General features: G+C 35.5%; 1 protein-coding gene across 2 annotated transcripts in view; it reads left to right on the forward strand.

The window, feature by feature from the left end:
• DCC (DCC netrin 1 receptor) overlaps positions 1-19,076 on the forward strand; it is a 1,088,923-nt gene that overhangs the window by 674,995 nt on the left and 394,852 nt on the right. For both annotated transcript variants that reach the window (XM_084780514.1, XM_084780515.1), the window contains exons 6-7: positions 11,749-11,903; positions 14,365-14,485. In XM_084780514.1, the coding sequence (XP_084636640.1) occupies positions 11,749-11,903; positions 14,365-14,485 (276 nt within the window). The remainder of the gene's footprint in view (positions 1-11,748; positions 11,904-14,364; positions 14,486-19,076) is intronic.

Raw genomic sequence — 19,076 nt, forward strand, 5'->3', positions numbered from 1 at the left:
TCACAAGTTACTTTGGTGATTCTTTTATTATCATAGAAACAATCAAACAATCCAAAACTGAAACAACTCATTACTCAAGCACATCTTGAGTTTCCTTGATAGCTGTAGCACCTTCTCAATGAGAAAAGGGAAAACATAGGCTCTCCGAAGATTTTACATGGGTTCATGTTCAAAGGTGTTAGTGTGAATTGAAAGGTTGCTGGTGAGTAAGGAATTAACCGTGACTTACCATCTGTTATTAGTGGGGAAAGGAGAATCAGTATTGTGACTGGATCCTTCCACTCAGTTAATTTTCCTGAACGATATCCTCATAGAATATCTATTATAATAAGAAGTTGGAAAAATTCTTTCTGATATAATGTATCTAACTGCAAAATAGTGCAAAATAGGCAGACATACCTTTCACCAACCGAAATTTCCCCAAATATTTAAAATCTCTACATTTTTCTACTTTCAAATACCAAAAGGACAGATTAGTTTATATTTGGTTGAGGGAAAATAATAGCTCTCTGACTTATATTTGTAGTATTAGTAACATTATCCCACTCTGTCTATTTTCTTTCTGGTTGGACAACACATTTCTAATGTATTTAGCTATCTATATCTATCTATTTATGTAGATATAGATATACAGATAGATCTTAATGTGTTTTCATTTACTTCATAGTCAAAGTAGAAATTCAGAAATAAACATGTTTATCAATAGCATATGTACCAATATATATTTTATATGGGTGTTTAGATACACACACTTGCAAACTTAATTGTTAACTGATTATTTGCTGGTATCTACACTAGTGAAACCATTTCCCACCCTCTATGTTAACAAAGGGATGGTTTTGACATTGCTATGCATATAGAGCTAGGATCTTGGGGCAATCCTTCTATTATTTTCGTCATAGGCTTGAGCCTAATGGAATCACACTTCCAATTTAGTTATAGCTCTGGCAATTGAAAAGAGAAATGAAAAGTTCAGTCAGGACTTAGAGAGAAGCAACCCTGATTACAGAAAAGGCCGACAATGGGGAAAGGCACTGACTGGGATTATTTGCCTGGATAAAGAAAATTGTGTGGAAAGATCTGAAATCATTTCCTAGTATGTATGAAGGACTCTGAAGTAAAGGTTGAGGATCAGATGTTGTTCGTCTCTACACAGAGCAGCTGTGTTATATAGAAGGAAGATTTTCTTCACGAATTGTGTTCACAATAGCTAATTCTAATGGGAGGTAGAAATAGAATTCAAAAGACCTGAATTTTCATTTCCTTTTACTGATTAAAATACTGACTTCTGAAACGCTAACAGTTAAGATTGTACATTGATGCTTCTAGTATCTGTTGTCATAATTGGTCTTGATGTTAGAAAAATAACAATCCTTTATTTCATAGGTGATGTTTCCTACCCAGCTTATTGTTCTTAGTCATCTATTGACAGTTAATTTAATATAATATAATATATTATATATAAATTTAATATATAAAAATTAATATATATAAATTCTGTTGTGTATATACAAACTCCATTATATATAGCATAATTCTATTCATTTAGATTGGTACATATATTAAGAAGGCAGTGTACAATAGAAAATATTAGGACCAAATAATTAATGAATCCCTCTCTGTCTTCCTGTCTATGTCTCTGTCTGTCTGTCTCTGTCGCTCTCTCTCTCTCTCTCTCTCTCTCTCTCTCTCTCTCTCTCTCTCTCTCTCTCTCTCATGTGGGACTATACTAAAAGATCATCTTTAGTAACAAATATAGAAAATAAAATGCAGAGAGAAAACTGTTTAAGCAGCAGTATTAAAACTCCAAATAATATTGTAAGAAAATATTGTACTAAAAATTGTAATAAAAAAATCTTATGTTTTTTGGTTTTACACCCAACACATACAATATTCCTACCATTGAAAGGCAGACTCCAACTTATTCCAACCTAGATATTCTTGGGAGAGTATAGATAGGTATGTGAGGGACACAAGAAGAGAAGGAGATGCAGGGACTAACACCTGATCCTAGAGCCTCAGACAGAGATGCTCAGAGGTTAAGAGAACTGGCTATTCTCCCAAAGTTACTGAGTTCAGTTTCCAACAACCACATGGTAGTGATGCCATCTTTTGGCATATAGGCATACACCTTGGAAGAATACTTTAACCATAATAAATAAATATTTATTAAGGCAGCAGACAAATATGGAAGATGTAATGAACAAGACTAGAGAGAAATTTTAAGCGGATTTCAAACGTGTTGTCACACACGCAATGCCTAAAAGGAACTGTTATTGTGGTACCTTGTTATAAAGTAAATAAAAGAGGAAAGAAATTTTCATTTAAAATTAAGTTCCTTGAACAGAAATTCCCTGGAAAGCAAAACTTGGCACAGGATAAAGCAAAACAAAACAAAATTTGATAATGAGAGAGCACTTTTTATTTGTTGAATTGGGCAGTCTTTTAGAAACATTAGGTCTGTGAGGCAGAATTCTGTTGAGGTGTGTCTTTCTCCCTCCCACTGTGCAGTGTCACTAAACTCACACTCATTACCAGATGGTGGGTTTTTTTTGTTTTGTTTTGTTTTTGTTTTTGTTTTGTTTTTTGTTTTTTGTTTGTTTGTTTGTTTGTTTGTTTTTTTGCACTGGGCATGGAGAATTCTTGCTGGGTGATGACACAGTGAAGGCATTCAGCCATTGAGTAGTTAGTGTCTTTAGATGTTTTCATTTCAGAAAGAACTATTGCCATTGTTCCCAAAATGAATAAATAAAGTCCCAAGGGCCTGGAGAAATTTACAGATAGCCCCACTCTGAAACCCACTGGATTTCACTTTTTTTTCAGTCCTTCATGTTTTATATGTTTACATTTTATTATGCCCTTTAAAAAACTATAAAATGTTGTATCATTCCCTCATTACTCTTTCTCCTTCAGTACCTCCCATATATCTCTCTTTGATCTCTTCCAAAATATGGCCACTCCTTTTCATTAATTGTTACACACACACACACACACACACACACACACACACAGAGAGAGAGAAAGAGAGAGAGAGAGGGAGAGAGAGAGAGAGAGAGAGAGAGAGAGAGAGAGAGAGAGAGAGAGATACAATCACACGCTTAATCTGTGTAATGTTACCTGTGTGTAATTTTTGCATGGAGTAAAGATCACAAGGCTGCTACAGACAACTAGACAACTAAAGAATGCTGAAAGTAGGAATAATAGCCCTCATCAAGAAGGAACACACCAACTGGTTATTCAATACCAACTGGTCTTATTCTTAGAGACAAATAGTGGTTACTAAAAGATCATGTGAATATTTACTTTTTCCTTATAAAATCTGTCTTTATAAGTAATGTCAGTGATTCACTGGAGTGATTTGGGCTTGCTATTGTTCATTGATGCCACCATAATTATAACATGGTGTAGTTTAAGAGGTCATAATTTGAAAGATATTTGGGGAGGGGTGCTGGTAGTTTAAGAAGGGAGGAAGAATGCACCAATATTTTAATTACATTAAAAAAACTTTATTTTAAAAGTTATTTTTCATTTCAGTCAACTATGTATAAAATCTCTCAACTCCATATAACATGGGAAAATATTAATTTTGTATAGTGAAATATGCTTTAAAATACTAATATTTGTTACAGACCTAAACAAATAGTGATACCATTTTGTTTCACTTCAAACTTTTTCATAAAGGAAAACCAATAATTTATGTATTAGAAGCTTGAATCTATGTGTGAAGCTAAGAAGTAAAAAAGGGCATTAAATATATTTGTGGGGCTATTTGGGCATTAATGAAACCCATTGTGCTAAGTTGGTTGCTATTCAGGATTTGGAGCTCAAGTGATAGGAGAAGCTTTATTTTATAAATGTAGAAGAGTAGACACCAGGCAGATTTCATAAAGAAAATCAAATACACCTAGAAAAAACATAAGTTAAGTTTTGCCTATCAACCTCAATAACTGGCACCTGAGGGAATATGTCATATATTGATCTTTATCGAATATAACAAACTCATACAAGAATTAAGTTACATTTTTGTGTATCCTGCTTATTAAGCTGATTTCAAACAGCATTCTCTTGGCCACAATATTTTAAAAACTCTCTAATGTACCACAAAGATATAAAGACCCTGTAAAAATCAAAATCTTGTACAAATGTGGATATTTCTAGCCACGAGTTGCATCTTAACCAAAGAAAGCAAATATGACTAAAATCAATATCTTGTCTAAAACTGCCATATAATCATTTGTATTTAATATGTTCAAGTTTTCATGGTACTTAAGTTTTTCTCCTTATTAAGCAATGGCTGCAAGTAAATCATTTAAAATACTGGAATTATTGCTTTCACAGAGTGAAAGGCAGGGCTGTGTATACAAAAAAGTTGAAAACCAGTCATGTGCTCAGGGCCTTACACTTAAGAGGCGTAATCTGCCTGCTAAATAACTGCACGTATGAAAGGCTACTTAGCTAGCACTTGTTATAAAGATTGGACCCAGAGCTAGAATATTAAATGAAAGAAAAAAAAGACAAAACCTCACGCACAACATTGCCTCTAAGAAAATGAATGGAAGTTGCATATGTGAGGAGTGCAACCTGCGTAGGCTTCCTGGCCCTGATGGAGTTAATCCTTACCTGTACATAAGGATTTGCCCTTTAGTCACTTCCTCCATCTTTAAAACAAATCCATCTGATTATACTGTCTAAAATGTCCATTTTGACCACTTAATAATTTGATTATTGTATTGGTTAATATTATATTTATAGTTAGAATTACTATGCTTGAGTGATGAAAAAGAAAAAAATTAGGAAAATTAAAAAGTGCCTCTAACAAGTGAGCATGTGAGCCACTAACTTGTACAAGCTGCACCCTACTAGCCCACTTTGCTTTCCTTCCACACACATTGGAAACTATTCTTAAATTGACTGATCTTGTAAAATTTAATGTTCTAGCAGGATAGTAGCTCATAAGACTCTTATTTCTGCTTTTGTAATCAAACTTGCTTATACTGCTAAAATCAGATCACTTGGACAACTGCAAAACATATATGCTAAAATTAGACCCTGCCTGCACACAGAACACATCTGAAGTTGTGGGGTTTGCCTTTATAAGAACTAGGCTGAAACGACCAGGGGTTGCATCTTGGGAGCGCTCTTTGGTGAAGTCCTGGCCCCACTATAGACACAAGTACTTAAATGAAAAACCATCTTATTAAAATCTAGACTCTGGGTGGAGCTTGGAGAGTGGTATGGAAGAGTGGGGGGCTGGAAAGACACAGAGGGTTTGGAAGCACCACAAGGAGCCTGTTAAGGTCCACAGATCTGGACCCAGGGAGGCGGGGCTGCAAAAACCGTTGCACCAACAAAGGGCAATGCCTGAAGTAAACCTAGACTGCTGTTCAGATCTGGCCAATGGACAGCTCATTCTCAATGGCTGTTGTGGGGGAGGGAGCGGGGAATACCTCTGATATGACTATGGTGCCATGGTTTTTATCACTACCTCTTAGTGGGGAAGCCTGGCTGGCACACAGAGGAAGGGGAAGCAGGCTATCCTGATGAGACCTGATAAGCTGTGGTCATCTGGTGGGGGAGGAGGTCCCCTTCTGTCAGAGGTTTAGGGGAGGAAAATTGGGCAGAAGAGGGAGAGATGGTGGGAACAACAGGAAAATACAAGTGAGGGGATAACAATCGTGGTGTAATCTGAATAAAACACAATGAATTAAAAATATAACAGAAAAACATTTATTTATTGTCGTGGTAAATCGCCAAGTGAGCCCAGATATGTAACATTATGACAGGTAGGATGAATTTGGATGTAGGAGATGATTTCTGTGGGGAAAAATAGAAGACACAGCTTGAGTCAATACATTATCTATGTTATTAAGCAGCAAGATATAAGTTTGGTCTCTGTCTTAGTGCTTTTCTTTTCTTTTCTTTTTTTCTATAAAAAGACACTATGGCCACAGCAATTCTTATAAAAAATATTTAATTGCTGCTGGCTTACAGTTTCAGAGGCTTAGTTTATTGTTGTCATGACAGAAATCACGGGTGCACACAGGCAGACGTGATGCTGGAAAAGGAGCTGAGAGTTCAGCATTTGGATCAGCATGCAGCAGAAAGAAAGACTGGGCCTGCCCTGAGCATTTGAAACCCTAAAACCCACACTCCAGGACACAATTCCTTTAAGAGAAGAGACATAATTAAACTTTTATTATGATAAATTATAGGCCCCCATATCCTTTTAATGATAATTGCCTTAATCAATTTAATTTAATTTTATAATAAGACTCAAATGGTATATACTCACATATATCTGCATATTAGCCCAAGGGGCATGTCCCACCAAAGCCTTCACTTACCAGGAAACTGAGACAGAGGGGAGGACATTCTAGTGGGATTCTAGATGAGAGAATCATGGGAGAATGGCAAAGTAGAAGGATCCAGAGGGTCCTAGAAGCCTCCAAGTAGAACATTATGATAGGCAGATTTGGGCACAGGGGTCCCGCTCAAACTAAGGCACCAGCCAAGGACAATACAGGCGGTAAACCTTAAACCCCTACCCAGATCTAGCCAATGGACAGAACACTCTCCACAGCAGAGTGGAGAATGGGATATGACTTTCTCACATACTCTGGTGCCTCACCTTTGACCATGTCCCCTGGAGGGGGAGACCTGGTGGCACTCAGAGGAAGGACAGCAGATTACCAAGAAGAGACTTGATACCCTATGAACATATAGAGGGGGAGGAAATCCCCCTCAGGAACAGTCATAGGGGAGGGGAATAAGGGGAAAATGGGAGGGAGGGAAGAATGGGAGGATACAAGGGATGGGATAATCATTGAGATGTAACAAGAATAAATTAATAAAGTTAAAAAAAATTTAGTCACATTACCTACCCTTTTCCTGTTCTCCCACCCCTCCACTGTGTCTCCTTTCTCTAATCCTTCCTATGCATCTACTTACACTTAAATTTATGGCTTCATTTTGTTGAAATTGTTACATGTATATTAATAATAATAATCACAATAGTCTGAGTCAGGTTAGTGTGGCTTATGTGTATTTGATTCGAAATCTAACCACTTTGCCTTGATTATCCAAATTACCAAAATCAGCCCAGAAAAATCTAATTTTCCCATTCCTCAGTCATCAGTTTCCTGTAGCTCTTTGTTTATGGTAGAACCCTGAGATTTCCTCCTTATATATTAACATTTGCTGGGTATATCAATGTTCACAGCCTTTTTATATGACAATCAGGGTGAAATAACTCAACGATGTTTGAAAAAGCCTTAAGGAACCACATTATTTCATATTTACCATGCTATACATATATTTATATATTTGCCATACACATGTATCTATTTACTATAAAGTGTGTTTGTGTGTGTGTGTGTGTGTGTGTGTGTGTGTGTGTGTGTGTGTGTAAGTTAAATCAAATTAAGCCACTTAGATTGACTATTTTCCCATCATGGGCAATCTATTATCTAAAATTCCCTAGTATCAAACATAAGAAAACTGTTTGAATTGTTGGTTGTGGTAGTCCAAGTGACACCAAAACAACATATGATATTGCTGGAGATATAGTCTTCCAGCATGGTGGGGTATATATAATAATTAAATGTAGATTTGAATTTTATATTCTAGGAAGTATCCTTAAAATGAGATGAACAAATTCATGCTGATTCATCAAATAAATGCTTTAAAAGACAAATGAAATAGCAAAAAAAAAAAAATTCAGGTTAAATTTAATTTGACCACTTACCTATGTATTAGTGCAGCTGTCAAATGTTAAACTTTATAATAATATTACATAGCCTCTTCCCTTGAGGAGTTCACTTTCTAGTACTAAAACAATCAAAAGCTTAGCTGAATACCATGTACAAAGGACCTTGTCATGTGGCATAAATGGGTAAAATCAAATATTATAATGTGCATCTCAAAAGACAACTCTATCCATAATAAAGAAGATTCATGAAGACTGCATAGAACATCTATATTCCAAGAAATGTAATACATCCAGATGAGAAAATAGACTGTTCAAATATTTGCCATTAGAAAAGACCATGTACCTTTGTATAAATTGGACATAGTTAGTATGCAAAGGCATTGTTAATGACAAGCTTTAAAAAGTAGGCAGAGATTTGGCTATGCACACTTCAAAGAAAGGATGATGAACTTATATCTAATTCTTAATCCAACTTTGGTTTATATTTTATACTTTTGGAATATATATTCTTTTTGCTGAAGATTATACTAATATAACACATAGTGTGTTTTCTACAAAATGGCCATGTTACATGCTTTTCCACTTTGTTATTCTTGTTATTCAATATTGTCTTATTCTTCATGTTAATATCAGTTCTTTTTATGGTTTATATGACATTGGTGATGATTCTAATCTGGACCTTAACCCAATATACCCATAGTATAGTAAGAGAATGTTTAATTCATTGAGGTCTTAAAAGCACCATCAAATGTCTGTTCTCCTGTTCTGAGAAGGCAACACTGTACTAGGTATGTGGTGTGAATGGAAGTTGTTGGTACTCATCTTCCTCATAAAATGCTGATGACACACACACTCGCAAGACATATGGCAGAGAACATAGACATGGGTCTATTTAGGATACACATATATTTTAATGTTTAAATTCTCAATGTACTTCAGATGAATATTTCTATTCAACAAATATCTAATGTAGAAATTAATGATCCAGTTATGAAAATTAATTGAGGTACTCAGTAAAGACATGCCATTCAATGTGAAACTTAAAGCCTAATTACTATGAAATGACAGAAACACAGTCATAACTCACATGTGTATGTTTTACATATATATGTGGTAATTATATATATATATGTATATATTAATTATCATGGCAGCCCATAATAGTTTCCATGTTATATGATGAGATGGAATTATCCCTTTAATTAGAAGTAACTGAATTTTAATCATCAATGAAGTGAGCTGTTTTAAAAATTGACCATGCTGTCAGCTCTGTGTTTATCCTAGTAAGAAACAGTAAATTGGAAAATGATTTCTATCTATCAGATTAAAGAAGAAAGTGTAAAACTAAACTATCTGGTCTTCAACCCCATCAGGGGTTAAAATGTTTTTAGGTCTAGATAGACATTTTAAGTTGATAATGACAAGTTATAATAGATATTGATTTACATTCAGAATTAAAGACTCGCCAAGATAGGAAAGATGTTTTCTTCAAGGCTGCCAAATATCAATAGCCAAAATACTATGAACATGACATTTATATAATTCCTGATTGTTTTGTGGCTCTTCTTGCTATAGGTAGTTTATTGTATATATGTGTAATAATATAAATGCATATGTAAAAAAAAAGAACAGAGTGATTTCAAGGTAGCTATTTAGAAAATAGAAATCACTTATATGTAATTTGTTTTCTAGACAATCTATTATATGAAGTATATTATTTTGATACCTAGAATATTTAAAAATATTCTATTTAGAAAACATGTAAATAACATATTTTAAAAGCATTATGAACTTATATATGTCCATGCACATCACTCAGCATATACATTTGTGTAGGTATTTGTATAGATTATGAACATACTATAATGAATTTGCTATGGGCTATGCATTTTTATTGGCTCTGCTACTGTTTTCCTTTAAAATGTGCTATTTACCAACATCATCTGTCATTATTCTCAATCTTTCAATAAAATCAGAGGGATTAATAGTGAATATACAAAGTAGGGCTATGACTCAGCCATTCTGGCTCCATCCTTGAGGTTATTGAACCTTTGCTCTCTTTAGTAACTATGTAAGTGTTCCAGATGCCTTTCCTCCTCTCCTACACCCATGACCCTGATATTTATACTCCCAAACTTTTAGATTGTTTTTTATTGTGTTTCAATTCATTTCTTTCTTTCTTCACCCACTCCCTCTCTAGCATGCACTGTAAGTATATAAATACTCATATTATTGAAACATGTACTTCAATACAGTTAATTTCTTTGAAGATACACTTGAACATGTCCAATTTAGCAAACCCCAAACTCATATATTTCCAAAACCCTATGAGACTGAGCAATTTGGTTGGACAGACTTAGGGAGTTTCCCCCGCATTAGGACAGACAGACCAAAAGCATGGGATGTGTGGACAATTGCTATTATTTCTAAAATAGCTCTCAGCACATGTACTTCCATTATCTCTGAGACCCCAGAAACATTTCTGAGCTACTGTTCCACTAGAATTGAAGGTGGCAAAAAAGGAAGCTACAGCAAAATAGTTGAGACTGTGCACTGCGTAGAGCAGCAGACTGTGAGGCTCTTAATTTACAAGGAGTGTAATTTTGAAGAAAGTTATGTAAATGCCTTCTAGTGTAACATTTTTATTTTAAAATAAGGATAATACATTATGCCTCAGAAAACTGCAATGCAATGCTAAATATAAAGAGAATGGACTAATAAATCGTACTTTGTCTTTTCCCAAGAAATATTGGATGTTGCCTAGTAAATAATCACTGGGCGCAAATCTGTGTAAAACTGAGGACAGAGTTGTAAAGATGCAACTCGTATATATTTCCTCAGAGGCACTCAATAAATATTTCAGATGTCTTTTGGTACATTGTCAGTGAACTTGGCAATGGAATCAGCAAGAAAAATCATTATGCTAATAATATTATCAATATTAAATACATAATTTAGCCCTGTATACAGTGTTTAGTACAGCTCTGAGACATTCCTTTTCATGACTTTAGGCCATGAATATTCATGAATCTGAGTCTAGTCATCTAAATCAATTGCCCCAGTGAATGATTAAAGAAATTAAAATGAGTTTAGTCGTGGAGGTTCAAATATTTAGCTACAAATCAAGGCTGGAAGACGGGCAGAGAAAGGAAGACAGAAGAAACAAAGATGACAACTATGGCAACCATCAAGTGTATATTGTCTCTGCCCCTTGTCCTAGAACTTGCTGAAAACCTAAGGCAGTTCGAATACTTCCTGTGGTGTGAAGGGAAAGCTTGGGAATCCTGGTTGGAAGGAGGAAAATGTGTAGTCACTAAACTGAACCTAGTAAAAGACAATGATAAAAACAAAGGCTGACTTGGAAAATAAATGCTAAAGATGCATGTTTTCACATAAGCCAAACTTTTGGCTGATACTTCACTGAATTTTATGCTTCTTCTCACTAGCTAAGATGTTTTATTTTGTATATAGCAACTATTATTATGATAAATAAAAAGTTAAATGAAACTGATGACAAATAATATTCAGAAAATAATTATATATACCATAATGATATGATATATTGTGTCATTGTTAAAACATTTTGAATGTATTAATAAGAACATGACAAGGTTATTTTCCCTAGAGAATTTCTATAAGTAATTAAATCTTGATTAAGCTTATCATTACAAGTATTTCTGATCTCATGATCTGAATTGTCTTGGACATGTAAGCTTACTGTGTCTTTTTGTTCGTTTGTGTGTTTGTTTTTCCTAACATACAGTTTCCTAAGCATCATCAATTTTCCAGTGCACAGGTCAAAGGGATACCAACATTTGAGAATTGAAATATTCATTGCATATATTTATCCCAAGAGTTATTTTTCCTTGTGGTAAATGTCAATTGCATTGGGGACGAGGGACGTTCATCCTCTGCTAGTTCTTTTTTAATAAGCTAACAGTTGGGGAGTGACACTAATTACAGAGCTGCGTTATCAATTCATTGAGACCTCAGCACAGACACCCCAATTCCCACTCATGTACCATTTTCTGTCTTTGCAGTTCCACCATGGTTTTTAAATCACCCTTCCAACCTCTATGCCTATGAAAGTATGGATATAGAGTTTGAGTGTGCGGTTTCTGGGAAGCCCGTGCCCACTGTGAACTGGATGAAGAACGGAGATGTGGTCATTCCTAGTGATTATTTTCAGATAGTGGTAATTATATTCTTTTCGTATTAATTTTGCAACCTCATTATTATATGCTATTTTTCCGCTAATTTTTCTTTTCTAAGATATGGAAGCTGGAAAGTGACCCAAGCCCTTTGGAGGAGTCCAGAAGATTGTGAGTGGATCCCAAACATATCAGTTTCTGAAAACTTCCAGGAATTGTTTTTGAGAAAACAAATAATTTGTAGACCTGGAATTCTAGGCAGTTAGTCCAGCATGCGTTATTTATAAAAAAGAAAAGAAAAGAAGGAAGGAAGGTGGGAGGGACGGAGGGAGGGAAGAAAGGAAGGAAGGAAGGGAGGGAGGGAGGGAGGGAAGGAGAAAGAGAGAAAAGGAGGAGAAATGGAGAGAGATAAAGAGAAGAAAGGGAAGAAGTGAGGCAAGCAAAGACTTGAGACTTCTGAAGTATTCTCATTGTCACGTCATGGGTTAGAATTTAAAAACTCAGACCCAGAATGTGGGGTTCTAAGATTATTGTATTTTTCACCTTCTACCTACTGTTATTCTCTCATTCTTCTTACTATTATGATAGCCTTACCACAGTCATGTACACTACTGCCTCCCTAATCCTTTTCCCACATGGAGCCTGGTGACCCTATTGAGAAGTGATGGTAGAAGTGCTCACTGTGGTCTTGGCTCTAGCAGAGGATTCACACCGTCTGTCTTGCTTTGTAACTGTGCTTTCTGTGTTGGAAACAGAAGAGGCTATGAGCCATAGCTCTTACAGCGCCTATAAACTCTAGTTCACATTCAGTATCTTTCAGGCATACGAATACATAAGAACTGTAAAAACCACAGTGTTTCAACATAAAAGACTGTGTGGCTTTAAAAAAAAAATGGCCTTAGGAGCTTTTGTGTTTGAGACAAATGTGACCCTGTCAATGAAAAGCCATCACAAAGCCAAATCTGCCAGGCAGATAGAACCAGGGTGTGGTCATCTAGTGAGGCACCACAGCATCCCCCTATGGCATTACATGTTCATGCTGCTAAATGAGTCTTCCACAATAGGCAGTTTTTTTTTTGTAATGTCCCGTAATTTCTTAGTTGTATGCATTTTTTGTTACATTCTACTTCTAAAGAAAAATTTGTAAACCATACCTTTATTACTTTTGTTACCATTTTCCATTTTTCACTTTTATTTTCATTTGTTTAATTGGTTAGGTAAGAGTAAGAGAGGGCACCATTTAACTTTTGAATGCCATACCAATCCATTATTTTAAATGCAATGCTTTTTTCCCACTACCACTGAATTAAAAATGACCTGCCATTGGGCAGCTTGAAAAGTGGTACATGTGCCTAAAATATATGCTACTTTCATGAAAAGGAAATTGTTGAGTGCCCTTAAGGACACATGATAAAATGCAACATTTATTTTTTTCTACAGTTTGAATAATCTTTCTCACAGCATGACTCATTACAGCCAAGCTATTTAAATGTTTCTTTTCTTTAGGTGGAAAAAATGTATAGTATATGCCTTATTCACATCACAATGTGCTTAAAAATATTTCCTGAGTAGTTTTCGAAATCTGAGAGCTATTGTGTGTTACACATGTAATGCTGAGCTCAGATAGTAAGTTAGAAGTGAATTGTTAATTAGAAGTTAGCCAGCTTTATCTAAGAATTTTACATCAGTTGAAAATTGACTACAAGACACTAAAAACAATTAAGAATTCCCTGAGAGGTAATATTTATCTCTTAATGACTTTAGGGGAAGTGATTTAACATGTCTCACTAACTGAACTAATTCTTGCACTAATATTGAAGATAAACTAAGTTCATATAATTAAATACTATCTCTAGATCATTTTATCATCCATTCTTGAATGAGATTGTAATTTAATTTATCCACAAAAAGAGTTAACTTTACTGTGTTTACACAATGAATTCCTGAAGGTAAATTTTTTTTCAACTATGAACAAAAACAATAAGGGTATAAAAATCTGTCATAGGCTTAGCTTCTAGAACCCCTAAAGATAATGCAAAAATTTTGTTATTTTAAGGAATCCTCAGACATTTCTTTGGGCAAACACTTCCAGAAATGATTTAACTTGCCTACTTTGTTCTTTAGTATTTGCATGGAAAAGTATTTTTCCTTTATTCACTCTTATTTACTTACTTATATACCCCATAAATCTAGCTTCCTTCATAAAGGGAAGGAATAAGAACTTTTATACACTGATCATGATTTCTTGCATTCCTGATGAAGATCTTTTTTAAAATTAAAATTTGAATATCCAGGAAGATGTCTATTTATATGACTATGCCTCCTTTATAGAAGTAGGCAGAATTATACCCATGAAGTCAGAAAAACTCTGAGTAATGTGATTTGTTTCCCAAATAACATGAGCCATATTGGCCAGACAGCTTCATGATTTTTCTTAATTCTTCTGTGTCTATTGAGGTTGCTTCCCTTTTACAAAATATCTCATCTTTTTCTTTTGCTCCCTAGGGAGGAAGCAACTTGCGGATCCTCGGGGTGGTGAAGTCAGATGAAGGCTTTTATCAATGTGTGGCTGAAAATGAGGCTGGCAACGCCCAAAGTAGTGCCCAACTGATTGTCCCTAAGCCCGGTAAGACATCAGAATAAAGGGACTTAGAGACTTATAAGAAGGGACTTTTATATGTGGCTAGCTGGTAACAACCACACGGTTTTACTGTGGCTCAAAGTCAGGATGAAACTGTTTATATAGTCAGGGTATACATATGTGTATTCATGATTTATCCCATCTAAGAAGTTTTATATTAGATCTGTCGATCTTACTCCTTTACCTGTCATCTATATCAAATGAAATCCAAACCTTATGAACACTATGACCTGTGGTTTCAAGACAGCCACCAATAAGTTATTATTTTCCATCTATTGTTCCAATATCTCATATAAAAAGGTATATAGAGTTTTCCTGCATTATGTGTAAATTTAGTAATATATACATACATGCATATGTAAGACTGTTATGCACATATATAATATGGTGAATATTTTAAATATATTGTATAGTTATGTAGACAATACAGTAATGTTGAGTAATACAATGAATATTTACACCATTCTTGGCATCTGTGTAAGTTGGCAGTAGAACAGCTGGTAGATCCTCCTAGTAAATGTTAGAACTGAGCACAGAGGCCAAGGGGCATCTTTGGCGGCTTCCCATGGGGCTGGAGGATTGTTTGACACTAAAAAATGTGTCTGTTTTTAAGTTTCTATGGGAATGTTCTCTCTTCAGATGTTCAGTAATATAGATACCAAAAAATACCCTTAGGAAAAGAGATCCCCTCTTATATGCTCCCTCCCCCCCCCTCTGTGTGGGTGTATACATGCCTTCATGGGGAATGACGACAAACATGGGAAATGGAAAAGGTGGTCTGTATGGAAATTCTCTCCTGCTATTCACAATACAGGGATGAAAAGAGGAGTCAACAAATCTGAAGAGATTGCATTTGTACATTTGAAAGGAACTTGGATAAATCAAATCTAAAGCTTCTTTTGATATAACTGCCCAAGGGATACTTCCCTCTGACAGAGAGAGACACAGTCAGTTGTGAAGTTGAACCTAAGCTAGTATAGAGTCTAGGACGTAGTAAAGAGCTGCCTAAACAGGAGATGCCTGAGAAGCACACAGAACCCCCTGGAAGTAGATGCATGCATATTTTCCATGATGGTGGACTTTGAAAAATATATTGAGCAAAAGAAGCGCTGCTCCATCGTGCCAAGGTCTTCCCTCTCTGACCCTAAAGATCTCTAACCAGAGATTTAACACACACACACACACACACACACACACACACCACCACCACCACCACCACCACCACCACAACCACCACCACCATCAACAACAACAACAACAACAACAACAATAAAAGGACCAAAAACACAGATGGTATGAAAAGTAGAGCCTTTTGCTTATCTTTTTGTGACTGAACTGCTTAGGGATCTGGGGATAAACAATAAATTTGCTATTACTTTAGTGTTTTAGTTATGTTTAGAGTATGTGTGCTTGTATGTGCATATCTGTCATGTGTTTATGAACATATGTTCTTACTTTATGGCATTGATTTTGTTTGCTCTATTTTTTCCCAAATATCCAAAGATAAGACCTTTAAATCTGGGCTGGAGAGATGGCTCAGAGGTTGAGAGACCTGTCTGCTCTTCCAAAGGTTCTGAGTTCAATTCCCAGCAACCGCATGGTGGCTCACAACCATATTTAATGTGATATGATGCCCTCTTCTGGCCTGCAGGTGTACATGTAAGCAGAGCACTGTATACATAATAAATAAATAAATCTTTAAAAAAAGTACTTCAAGTGACCTGAAATGCAAATAACAAGAAGATGTTTCTAATGTAATAGACATACAAATAGATACTGTGAGAAAAAGCAAAGTTGTTGTCTTTTATTTCCCCATAGTTATGCTCACCAATTAATGGATTATAAAAATTGAATTATGCATATAAAGCAGTCTCCATTCAAAGGGGTTGGTGTTGTTTTGTACTCTACATGGATCCTGGCTCACTTAGATATAGGAGTCTGGAAAGGGACACAGGCCTCCTTTTTACTAATATTATTTCTCTCTTCACTAAAGTCAGGTTAAGATGATCTTTACGAATTAATTGTAGAGTATTGTCAGTGACACTTTGGGGGCAGTGTCTCTTACATTTGTCATTGAGTGAGGAAAAAAATGACATGAAATGAAGAGTAAAATCCCAAAACACGAAAGAATATTACTATGAATGTCTTGCACTCCCCACATAATTGATGGATTGCTTTTTCCTGGCTATTTAATCTAGTCTTTAAATAAAGTCACTCTAATTCCTCAGATATGCACTATGGGCTGTGTGCACAGACGGTGGAGAGGCCAGCTGTAAATATAAATTAAACAGTGAGGTTGACCAGGGTGTGAAGAACAGAGCTCTCTCTATTTAAATTTAAACAATTAATGGTCAACATACATTTTGAGGCACATTGTGGCCCTCCACAGCACAGCTGTTCAGCTTTTGAGCATCCATAGATTTGTGACTGAGAGTTACTCTTAGCAACCAAAGCAATCTGCTTTTTCCTGAAATGAAGATAGTAACCTGTTTAACCCAGTGTCCATTTGTGTAAACTTTGGGAATTTTTTCCAGTCTGTTATAGATAGTTATCTGGTGATTTTTTCCTCCTTGAGTAATTAGTGACTTAATAGTTGCAGTAACAATTTTTTTCTTAAATTAAATTGATGATACACTGTTCTTGATAGAAAAAATTAAAATATGTGTATTGCAAAGGATAAAACATAAAAAATGATGAAACATATGCATGATTTTTTCACTGCATCAAAATCCAATTGTTAGAGTTTTAAAAGCCATAGTATAGGAGGTTCTGTTAATAAAGGTGCTTCAGTAATCCTGTAACAACATGTGCACAGTGCAGACTGCAGGATTTATGCCTATCACACACCTTTCCATGGACAGAGAGAGGCTCCTGAACATTAGAGTTTAATGAATACCAAGAACACATAGCTACATATGTAAACAGTGGCACATACAAATTAAAACGGTTTAGCTGATTTATAACACCCTGTGAGCCTAATGGTCTGTTCTCAAAACTGATGCTAGAGTTAGACTTCTGTTGTTGCTGTTTGTTTCAGTTAGGTTCTTGTTTTTGTTTTTTTTTTTTTTTTTTTGGTTTTTTTTTGTTGTTGTTTTGTGGTTGGGGCAGGGAATGTTGTCAAGGGTATTGGTAAAGTCTGTTTTACAATTGAAATCAAATATAGATAAAATTCCACTATTCATCAAATAACCCAGGGCCTCATATGTCTTAAATATCATAAAGATAAAGCATTTAACTTAAAAAAAAAAAGCCAGAGCTGCACATAGGTAAACATGAGCTAGCATCTTCTTTGTGGTGCTTAATCATGATGAATTAGATCCTCTGCTGACCCCTGAGTCAGAGTCTACTAAGCTGTACTGGGATGAGTATTAAATTAACAACTCCATATAAGGATGTTGTGTGGCAATGTTAACACTTATGCTGGACCTGGAGAGAGTGATAAATAGTGAAGGGGGGGGACAATCAAGATGTATATTAGTTACTTCTAGTCATTTATTATGACTCTGGCTTCAAGGATACATTTAGTTCCTTCAGAGTGTCCTCAGTTGATCCCTACAAGTAACTTTCTAGTAATAGTGTCAGGGCCGTGGGACTAATAATGTGGACATTACAGAGGCCTATGTCATCTGAGAAGTATGTAATAAAGATAGATAAGAATCGAATAAAGTCATCATGGAAAATAAATGGTGCACTACTCATATTCGACACGCACACACAAATGCTGTAGGAAGGATCCATATCATCACAAACAGAACACATTTTTTAATATGTGTATGTATTGAGCAAACTATTCAAACCAACCAAAGAAAGAAATATAGGGTGGGTGTCTCACACTCTCCATGCATATTTTCTAATGCATGATTTTTTTTCTCTCTTCAATGTAAGTAATAAGGTAGAGTTTCACTGTAGTAGAGGAAATAAATTGTTTAGGCATTAAGAAAAATGAGGGCTGTTAACAATTACATTTCTCCTCCAGAAAAGGTTACCAAGTACAAATGATGCTGCATCCTACACATTTTATTAAGGCAGTATAAGCTACAGGCTAGAATTAGCAAAAAATAATTTGCTGGGCATGAACACAAAGCATAAAATCCTAAACCTGGGGTATTTGCTTTCTGTGAATTGCTATACATCAAGGTGAAAAGCAATTTTTGAATCCAAACAGACAGGAGCTATGTCTACTTGAATGCTGGCATAGCTACGCAGCTATGTCTACTGGAATGCTGATATAGCTACATCTCAGCTGCAAGCCACGGTGGTGTATATTTCCCAAGGTCGGTTTCACCTAATAAATTCACAGGTATTTTATAAAACATCGAAAAATGTACAGTTAGTTGCAACACTCTGAGATCTGTTAACAGTGTATTCTTATTCAGTTCAGTAACACCTACTCTAGTGTCTGAGAGCCTGTGACTAAAGCTAAAACATGCATTCCTAGTCATAGTAGCCGCTGGTGGCCAATTAAGTTGACTAGAATTTGCAATATACTTGCTTGATTGTAGTTAGTAGATGATCAAACTGCTCCTGGAAGTCAGGGACATGAGTTAGAAGATGATTCCTATACACTGGACTAGTA

This window comes from Acomys minous (genome assembly GCF_964271855.1).
Source record: "Acomys minous genome assembly, chromosome: 4".
Taxonomy (NCBI): Eukaryota; Metazoa; Chordata; class Mammalia; order Rodentia; family Muridae; genus Acomys; species Acomys minous.